This window comes from Eutrema salsugineum, unplaced genomic scaffold (assembly GCF_000478725.1).
Source record: "Eutrema salsugineum unplaced genomic scaffold, Eutsalg1_0 scaffold_4, whole genome shotgun sequence".
Taxonomy (NCBI): Eukaryota; Viridiplantae; Streptophyta; class Magnoliopsida; order Brassicales; family Brassicaceae; genus Eutrema; species Eutrema salsugineum.
Window position 1 is genome coordinate 11,366,159 of NW_006256686.1, and position 9,160 is coordinate 11,375,318.

The following is a 9,160-nucleotide window of genomic DNA, read 5'->3' on the forward strand; positions in this document are numbered from 1 at the left end:
GGTCAGTAGTTAACGCAGGGACTGTATATATTTTTACAAACACAGAAAAAAATATTTGATTATATCGATATTTATCTTGAGAAAACATCTAAGCCCTAAACAACTTTCCGTATAAATATTTTTTGCCTCCTCTCATATATGTTATGTGTTCTTTTTTTTATTTTCACTTTAAAGGTTTAACCAAATTTTTTTTTCATCGTTAGGTTTTAGTTTAGTTCATGAATATTTTTTTCTTATTTTAATATAGTATATTTTGCTTTCTTTGTTGTTACTTCTCTGTTTTTATAGTTGATATGAAACTAATCTTTTTATTTTGAATTTTAAAGTATATGAATGAAAACCAAATAGAAGAAAGAGCAAATGATTAAAAACAAAGAATAAATCGGTGATGACTTTTGTATCTCTTTCAAAATCATTACATAGTACTAGCTTCTTTCCTTTTTCTGTTTTTGTTTTAGAGTTTATTCATTTTCTTTTTTTAATCTAAGAGAATACCAGAAGTCGAAGTATTGCCTTAAACATCTTAATTGTTAATTTGTCTATTTATTTTTCCTTATTGTTTGATTTTTTTCTAATTATTATTTTTAGATCATATAAGATATTAATGTTTGAAGAACAAGGATTGACAAGAAGCAAAGTCGATCGATACTTAGCACATTCTACGTATGAGTGTTATTATTTATCAATATTATGCTATCAATAATATGTAATACAAGTTAACATGTTAACAATAAGCATTGTTATATTTAGGATATATTTTTGCATTTGGATTCAAATTGTGACCTATTTTTAGCAATTCTTTCTTATTTATTAGTATTAAATACTAATAATTAAGACACTAATCATTTCAAATATTTAATAATTAATATATGGTGACACTAAATTTTTGAAATCTTTAATAATTAATATATGATGAAATTAAAATGATATTTTATATTTAAACAACCTAATTTTACATGCATGGACACAGAATTTTATGAATAAATAAATATGTTTTTATTAAAACCTTACCATTTGTAATTAACTATGTATAAAAAATAGTAATCAAAAGCTCAAAGCCAACAATTACTCCATAAAACTTAAAATCAAGTAAAATTTATTTTATCAAATGTGTATTTCAAATGAAAATAGTAATATTAATATACATAATGTGAATTGCTTTTTTTTGCTAAAACAATGTGACTAAACTTATTAAGATAATAAAGGATGACAACACTTAACTTAAATGGATGTTCACAATTTTTTTATTTCAAAACCTGAAGCTGTGTATGGAGGATATGTGTTGGTGTTGCATGAAAATTGTGAATGAAGCTTCTGTATTTTATAGAAGAAGAAGCGTACCAAAAATTTTATATTTTTTAAATTTTTTAAAGAAAAAAAATGCTGATAAGGCTTATGATAACTTTGAAATGCACAATAATAAAGTTCTCAATGTTTTATCGACTGAGTACTTTTTATGAACAGCTATTTTTTCTAAGGAATGAGTGTAAAACAATTTAGATTTTCTTTTTTAAAAAATATAAAAACTATGATGATATGGTTTTGATAACATTGAAATACACAAAAATAAATGTCTGATTCTTTTGTCAACTAACTACAATACATGCACAACTATTTTTGTTTTTTAGAGCAGAAGCATAAAACAATTTAGATTTTCTTTATGACACAGTTTTTGATAAATTTGAAATGCACAACCAATTTTTTTTTTCTTTTGTCAGTGAAAATGAATACATGCACAATTTTTTTTAAAAAAAATTAAACATAACAAATTTTAGGTTTTTTTTTTAAATATCAGTGATGATAAGTGTTTTTAATAACTGTAAAATACATAACCATTGTCTCATAAATTTTTTTTTGTCGAGTGAATTTTATTGAATGAAATAACAAAACAAAAACAACACATACATATACATACAAAGAAAAACAAATAATTTTACTAATTTCTTATTAAAAATTAATATTAAACCATAAATTTTATTATTAAAAAAAACAACTCTGACTACAACTGCTCGTTTGCTCCAAACGTCCATTTTTTTAAGTTTGTAACTGTCTGAAAATTAATCTCCAACCACCCAAATCTTCTTTCAACTGTCCGTTTCAAATGCTGATTACAACTATAATTTTAAACACTTTCTCCAACTGATGTTGCTGATTGGTAGCATTTTTTCAATCGCCCTTGTCAACCGCCCCTTAAATGCTACCAAACAAACCCACTGAAACTACTCAAAATATCTGAAAAACTAAAGTCTTTGGGTTTATAATTTTAATCATGGTATTTTGGTTATTTTAAATGAAAATGTATCTAAAATTGTTGTGGATATAAAGTATTTTAGGTGTCGACCAAAAAAAAAAGTATTTTAGGTTTTTTTAGGTATCGATAAGAGCATCATTATCGCTGAGACTTGGGCCATTTCTTAGCCCAAAAATATTAATAAAAAATTGAAACCGATCCCAAAAGTTGTAGAAACGTTTTTTATTTTGCGACAACAAGAGATGTTTCTTCCGGACACGTGACAGATTGTGATTGGGTGGAAACAAATGAGGAGAAAAAATTATTTTCTGGGGAGATTTTTTTTTCCGACCAAAACTGCATTCCCCTTGGTATCTCTGTCGCAGGCGATTACATACGTGATCTCGACTTATCCGTTTCTCCAACGGGTTCTTTCCGTCGGCGGTGGTTTATCCGGCGGCATCTGAGACCTCTCCGACGGTGTGTCCAGGTAATCTGTGGTAAACCCTAAAATCCCAATCTCTATCATCGATCTATAGTTTGTCTTCGAGTCGTTTATGTTTTTGGTTTAGAGATGATGCAATTATTGATGGGGTGTTTGATTTGTCGATTTCATGTTCGGTTTTAATCGAATTTTCTGGTGGTATTTGAGTAGGAAATCGATTGAAAGTGATTTGAGGTTTCGGAAAGTTTGGGGTTTTGCGTTAATTTTTTGTGAGATACTTTGTACGTCTGTCTTATAATGGAATCTGTCAATGTATATTGTTGTTCTTGATGTTTAATTTTTGAACCCAAAATCATCGTTTTGTTCGTCAAACATGTCTGGGTTTAAATCGATTTTTCTAACACTCGGTTTGTTGATTTTGTTTCATCACCATGCCTAGCAGCTACACCAATAGCTCATCTTCCGTAGCAAGCTACGACAGTGGATGTGCTCAAGCTGATGGGAATTTTGGGATTCCTGTTCGGTGTTATTGTGGCCGAACCACAATCATTGAAGAGTCGACAGCTCCAGCGACATTCGGAAGGAAGTTCTACACGTGCCCTGAAATATTGGCAGAGGTAAGATGAAGTATTTGTAAATCTGCGGTTTGTTCATTTGTTAGTGTAGTTTCTAATCGAAGTTTTCTTTCTCAAATGTACAGGAGAGTCCAGACCACATCTGGAAATGGTGGGATGAAGCAGTTGAAGAACAGCTAACCATTCTACAACTACGTCTAGACGAACATAGTGGAAGGATGGAAAACTACAACAGAACTGCGCTGCTTCAATCCTACGAGAATCGGTTGTACACAATGGAGCCTCTGATTGACAGAAACAAGGAGGAGATCGCAGAAATAAAGGAAGTCCTGGTGGAGATTCAAGGAGAAGTGGCTCGGATGAAAGAGACAGTGGCGACTCGAGGTTCTGATATGCTCCTTATCATGTTTTTGGTCTTTTTTGCTGTTATCTCTTTTCTTTCTATGCATTGGGAGGTAGAATAGGTGACAATTCATGTCTGTAATATGTAAGTACTCCTTACGGTGAAGTGGTTGGTTGTGGAACTTTTAGTAGTGCATGGTAGTTCGTAACTTATGTTATGGATCTTTGTGTTGATGAATTGATGGTAGCTCTTGGTAGAAAAAATTGATGTTTGAAATGAATATCTTTTGCTAGAAAAGTATGCGGTTTCCGGTTTTTATGTTAATATGCAGGCTGAGATTTTGAAGGTTGCGGAGCTTCACAGAACAAGATAAGTTTCTAGACTTCATTCTCTCCTTTAAGTTATACATTCATGCACTCTTGGTTATTGATGTGTTCTTTAGTTCTGTCTCTAAGTCTGAATGTCGTTTGTACGCAGGTTTTTTGGGGTATACATGTTACAAGGCGAGACAAGTGTAACCCGTGAGATATCAGAGGACCTCTTCGCGTCATAATTTTGTAAGTTTAGACTCTCCTTCAAGTTCTAAGTATAATAATTGCAAAAAAATTATACTAAGTAAAAAAACTGAGTAATAAGTAATAAATGAGTATTACTGTATAGGTAATGGTAATAAATTGGCTAGTTAGAATGCTTTGTTAGGTAATAAATTGGTATGAATGCCGGTTACTGGTAATAAATTGGTATCAATGCTTTGTTAGGTTCAGGTCATGTCATGGTTAGATAGGTGATCAATGCAGTTCTCCTTACTGTCATCTGTTCCTTTGTTGTTGTATTAAAAGCCAATGGTGGTTAGATAGGTGTTAACTCATTAATCTCTAGTATCTCTTTCTTTGATGAAGTAATAAAAGCTGATGGTAGCTTCATCTTTTGAATCACATCCATTCAGCCATTTCAGTCCTTTCTTCCATTCCTCTCTTTCCTCTCCTTGTGTCTTCTACTCCTTTCTTTCAGTCTTCCTCTGTTTCAGTCTTCTACTCCTTTTTTTCAGCCCTCTCCTAGTGTTTTCTTTGACATGGATATGTCTTCTCCTTATGCGTCCTCTCAGCCCTCAGCCCTCAAATTTTATTGACTTATTAAACAGTTAACAAGATACATCCCTCTCTGAATCCTTTCCCTATCTCGATCAAGTCCCTATTTTCAGTACTCAGGACACGCAACCTTCTAACAACAAGGAAACGCCTGCAGAGCGTCGAGAAAGAAAGACATGGAGCCCAGCAGAGGACGTCTTACTCATAAGCTCTTGGCTGAACACAAGCAAGGATCCTCTGGTTGGCAACGAGCAAAGGTCAGGAGCTTTCTGGAAGAAGATTGCCAAGTACTATGCAGACACTCCAAAGCCCGCAGGAAGTGAACCACGTGAGGCAGGGAAGTGTAAGCAGCGGTGGCATAAGATAAATGACCTCGTCTGCAAATTCTGCGGAGCTTATGAGTCAGCATCAAGTGATAAGGCGAGTGGGATGAATGAGAACAGCGTCATAAAGATGGCTCACCAAATATTCTTCAGTGATCAGAAGAAGAAGTTCAACCTAGAACACGCCTGGAAGGAGTTGCATAATGACCAGAAATGGTCAGAGCTTTCTTCAACAAAAGCTGATGCAACCACGAAAAAGAGAAGGGCTGAGGAGGGATCACATTCCCCAAGTGTGATAACAGATGAGCTCAAGAGTGGCGAGGATGGTCAGTCAAGCAGTAGCCCAGTTGGTGTGAAGGCTGCAAAAGCTAACGGCAAAAAGAATAAGGATAAGGTGATCGCTCTGTCTGAGTTTTAAAGCATGTGGACAATAACGAAAGAGGACAACGCAACTCAAGAGCGAGTGTCAAAGATGGGTCTTCTAGCGAGTCGCATTGGCAAAAAGGAACTGTTGACTGAGGTTGAAGAAGCTCTGAAGCAGCAGCTGATAACAGACATGTTGTCTACTCAGTTGTGGAGTCAGTGTTGTATTGTCATAACTAGTGTTTTCTGTTATCTGTTAGTTTCGGCTAAAACTACTTTACCACTCTTTTGTTTTATAACTAGTGGTAGGTTTTATGGGTTTTTGTTATCTTTGTAAGTGTATTTGTCTAACTACTTTAGCACTCTTTAATGGCGTGTATAAAGTCTTCCTTAGTGTTCTAAAGTCTTTTCTTTTTGTAATGATTATCAGACGTGGTACTTTGTCATTTGCAAGTGACAACACTTCCATTGTAGCTCTTAAAGCTTTTATAGTACATTACAGTACAAGGAAACCTTGCCTTGAATCTACTATAAAAGTTTTTTAGAGCTACAGTTTGAAGGTTTACATCTTGGAAAATTCAGACTCTGCAGTTTCACCTGATAAGGTACGCATGAACATTGTTTGTGTTTTCAATTGTTTGTGTTATTGGTGTTTCGGAGATTGATTCATTTTGAAATGTTTATGTGTGGCTTTTTTGTGCGTCTTTCTGTTTCAGGATTTGAAGTTCATTCACGTCGGCACAAGAAGACGATAGACTGGTCTTGTAGAGTACACAACTTGCTTATTGTCACGTGTATTGGTCTTGTATGTTTCTGTTTTCATTTTCACATGTCACGGGAATAGACTGTCTTGTATGTTTCTGTTTTCATTTTTACATGTCACGGGTATGGACTGCTCTTGTATTTTTCTGTTTTCAATTGTACATGTCACGGGTATTGCATGTTCTTCTATATAATGAACTTGATCGATCACCATCTCCTTACCGTTTATTTCTCCTCACAAAGACCATCATCATAATCTCTCTTTCTCCTTATCATCTAAGTCACGATTTCCTCAAAAACAAAACATTTATCATGGCTTCTTCATCTAACAATCATTTGGATGGATCAAGTGATGATTCTTTTCATCAGCATTTTCAGAATGTTTTCAATCAAACATTTCAAAATGTTTTCAATGATTATGGAGATCAGCAAGAGGCCACAAAATCAAGAAAGAAACGAGCTTACATCGAAAGAGATCGTAAAGATGGCCACAATCGTTTATGGAACGATTATTTCAGTGAAGCGCCCACATATCCTGCTAATTTATTCTGCCGACGTTTTAGGATGAACGAGTTTTTGTTCTTGCATATTGTGGGAAAACTTTCCAATGAAGCTCCATACTTTAGACAGAAAAGATGTTCTCGGAAGGCCTGGTCTCTCTGCACTTCAAAAGTGTACAACAGCCATTCGTCTCTTGGCTTATAGCACTGCAGCGGATACAGTTGACGAATACCTCCGGCTTGGTGAAACCACATCTCGTAAATGTTTGGAGCATTTTGTTGACGCGATTATTAACTTGTTTGGTGAGGAGTACTTAAGAAGATCAACACCAGAGGATCTGGAACGCTTGCTTTATGTTGGAGAGCAACGTGGATTTCCCGGAATGATAGGCAGCATTGACTGTATGCATTGGGAGTGGAAGAATTGCCCAACAGGTTGGAAAGGGCAATTTTCACGTGGTTCAGGAAAACCGACAATCGTTTTAGAGGCGGTAGCTTCGTAAGATCTCTGGATATAGCACGCATTTTTTGGACCTTCAGGTACCTTAAACGATATAAATGTGCTTGATCATTCCTAGTTTTTGATGACATAATTCAAGGCAAAGCTCCCCAAGTAAAATTTTCAGTCAATGGAAGGGATTATAAATTGGCATACTATCTAACGGATGATATATATCCAAAATGGGCAACTTTTATTCAATCCATTCCACTTCCACATGGCCCAAAAGCATTTTTATTTGCTGAAGATCAAGAAGCTGTCCGTAAAGACGTCGAACGTGCTTTTGGAGTCTTGCAAGCTCAGTTTGATATTGTTAAAAATCCGGTATTTTTTTGGGATAAGGCAAAAGTAGAAAAAAATTATGAGAGCTTGTGTCATACTCCACAATATGATAGTTGACAACGAACGAGATGGATACACTCACTTTGATATTTCAGATTTCTAATAAGGAGAAGGAAACGGAAGTTCACAAGTCGATCTCCACGTATTCTACAGATATCAGTACAAATATTCCCGATTTGTTGAGTGTTCGAACAAAAATCCGTGATAGACAGACACATCAACAATTAAAAGCTGATTTGGTTGAGCATATATGGCACAAATTTGGACGTCAAGAAGTTCACATCTGAGGATTTATTTTAAAAATTATGTTTTTGATTTTTATGTTATGCTTTAACTATGTTTAAATCATATAATTACCTTCCTTTATAATAAAACACTAGGTGGTAGCCCGCACCATGTGCGGGCGAAAATGTGTTAAAAATGAGTCTTTTTACTTGTTTTGAAAGTGTTGATCACTTACTCTAATTTTTTATAAATTTGAACAGTTAATTTTGATGTATAAAGAGATCGTATTTAGCTGTTTAACTTAAACAGACGAAAAAATTAATACTGTGAGTAATTTACATAATACTATTGAACATGAAAATAAGAAAACTTGTAACTAATCAAACTAAAAAAAACAACAACAAAGGCAAAGAGAGTACCAATCCAATATCCCAAGACCCCAAGATAGAATAGTTGACGTGTTTTAAATTTGCTAAAAGATATAATGTCAGAAGATTTAACACAAAATATAATTGGGTGATTACATCATTAAATTATTAACTTTGTTACAAATAAAAAACCAAACATAAATATAACAACAATGTTAGATATTCAACCAATAAAAAAATATCTAACAACCATAATAAATATATTGTTCTATTTACTAAAATATTGTAATTACAGAAGTTTCTTTTTCTGTAATTCTTTTTACCTCTCCCTCGCCAGAGTTCTCTCTTCATTTTCTCGTAAGTGTTTGTCATTCTAATCGATTATTCCACATGTTTTCCTTCTTCTTCTTTAACGTATTTGATTTATGTTTCTTCGTCTACTTAATTGTCTTTGACTTTGACTTATTCTTTATCATCTTTTTCTTTTTGAACAATTGTTATTCTCCATTTTCTTTTGGTTTGTCATTGTCTTTCTCTTCCGATTATTCTTTTTCATCGTTTTCGTCTTCTCTGACTTAATATTTTTGCGGTTTTCTTCATCTTCTACATTTTCATCTCTATCTTCTTCTTTTTCTTCCTCTTCTTTATATTCTTATTTTTATTTTTCATGTTATTTTTCTTAATTTCTTAATCATCTTGGGCTTCTTGTTTTTTATAATCTTTGTCTTCTTCGATTTCTTCTTCTTCTTTTCTTTTGTTTTTTATCCGTCTTGTTTTTGTTCTTCTTCCTTCTTATAATTCATCACATTTTTCTTCTTTGTTTTCTTTAATTTTTTGTTCTAAGTTTCTCTTAGCTTCCTTTACCATCTTCACCTTCTCATACTTTGTCATCTTCAACTTCGGTTTTCCTTCCTTATCTTGAACATATATGTCCTCGTATTTTTCAAGTTTTTTTTAATCAGCTCTCTCTTCTTCTCCTCCTCTTTTTTGCTCTCATCTTCCTCGTTTCCTTCTTCATCTTCATCCTCTACAACTTTGACTTCTACTTCTTTATTGTCTTTGTCTTCTCCAACACCTGCTTCTTCTTTTAGTTTTGT

General features: G+C 33.7%; 3 protein-coding genes across 8 annotated transcripts; all 3 read left to right on the top strand.

The window, feature by feature from the left end:
• Positions 1 to 2,573: 2,573 nt before the first annotated feature.
• On the top strand, positions 2,574 to 6,320 carry LOC112084595 (uncharacterized protein At4g04775-like). 6 transcript variants are annotated; one of them, XR_002898274.1, is made up of 7 exons: positions 2,574 to 2,723; positions 3,106 to 3,292; positions 3,376 to 3,634; positions 3,887 to 3,962; positions 4,067 to 4,150; positions 5,798 to 5,972; positions 6,084 to 6,320. XR_002898274.1 is itself a non-coding variant. In XM_024153815.1 (6 exons), exons 2-5 carry the CDS (start codon positions 3,107 to 3,109, stop codon positions 4,116 to 4,118), a joined length of 573 nt encoding a protein of 190 aa, XP_024009583.1. In that variant the 5' UTR covers positions 2,574 to 2,723; position 3,106; the 3' UTR covers positions 4,119 to 4,150; positions 4,493 to 5,493. The 6 variants fall into 6 exon arrangements, 4 of the variants coding, with proteins under 4 accessions (XP_024009583.1, XP_024009584.1, XP_024009586.1 ...); XR_002898275.1 differs by having other exon boundaries at positions 3,887 to 4,150; XM_024153815.1 differs by lacking the exons at positions 5,798 to 5,972; positions 6,084 to 6,320 and adding an exon at positions 4,493 to 5,493.
• Positions 4,310 to 5,422, top strand: LOC112084524 (glutathione S-transferase T3-like). Its single transcript, XM_024153674.1, has 2 exons — positions 4,310 to 4,322; positions 4,782 to 5,422. The coding sequence occupies exons 1-2, from the start codon at positions 4,310 to 4,312 to the stop codon at positions 5,420 to 5,422; spliced, it is 654 nt and encodes a 217-aa protein (XP_024009442.1).
• LOC112084525 lies at positions 5,477 to 7,132 on the top strand. Its single transcript, XM_024153675.1, has 3 exons — positions 5,477 to 5,582; positions 6,084 to 6,172; positions 6,743 to 7,132. Exons 1-3 carry the CDS (start codon positions 5,477 to 5,479, stop codon positions 7,130 to 7,132), a joined length of 585 nt encoding a protein of 194 aa, XP_024009443.1.
• The last annotated feature ends 2,028 nt before the right edge of the window (positions 7,133 to 9,160 follow it).

Excerpts from the sequence above, each read along its gene's own strand:
- LOC112084525 (XM_024153675.1), top strand. The coding sequence starts at position 5,477 with ATGGGTCTTCTAGCGAGTCGCATTGGCAAAAAGGAACTGTTGACTGAG. Across the intron at positions 5,583-6,083 it reads GTTGTCTACTCAGTTGTGGA|GATTTGAAGTTCATTCACGT; the intron begins GTCAGTGTTGTA and ends TTTCTGTTTCAG. Across the intron at positions 6,173-6,742 it reads TTGTCACGTGTATTGGTCTT|CTCCATACTTTAGACAGAAA; the intron begins GTATGTTTCTGT and ends TTTCCAATGAAG.
- LOC112084595 (XM_024153815.1), top strand. The coding sequence starts at position 3,107 with ATGCCTAGCAGCTACACCAATAGCTCATCTTCCGTAGCAAGCTACGAC. Across the intron at positions 3,635-3,886 it reads AGAGACAGTGGCGACTCGAG|AAAAGTATGCGGTTTCCGGT; the intron begins GTTCTGATATGC and ends ATCTTTTGCTAG. Across the intron at positions 3,963-4,066 it reads GCGGAGCTTCACAGAACAAG|GCAGGTTTTTTGGGGTATAC; the intron begins ATAAGTTTCTAG and ends TGTCGTTTGTAC.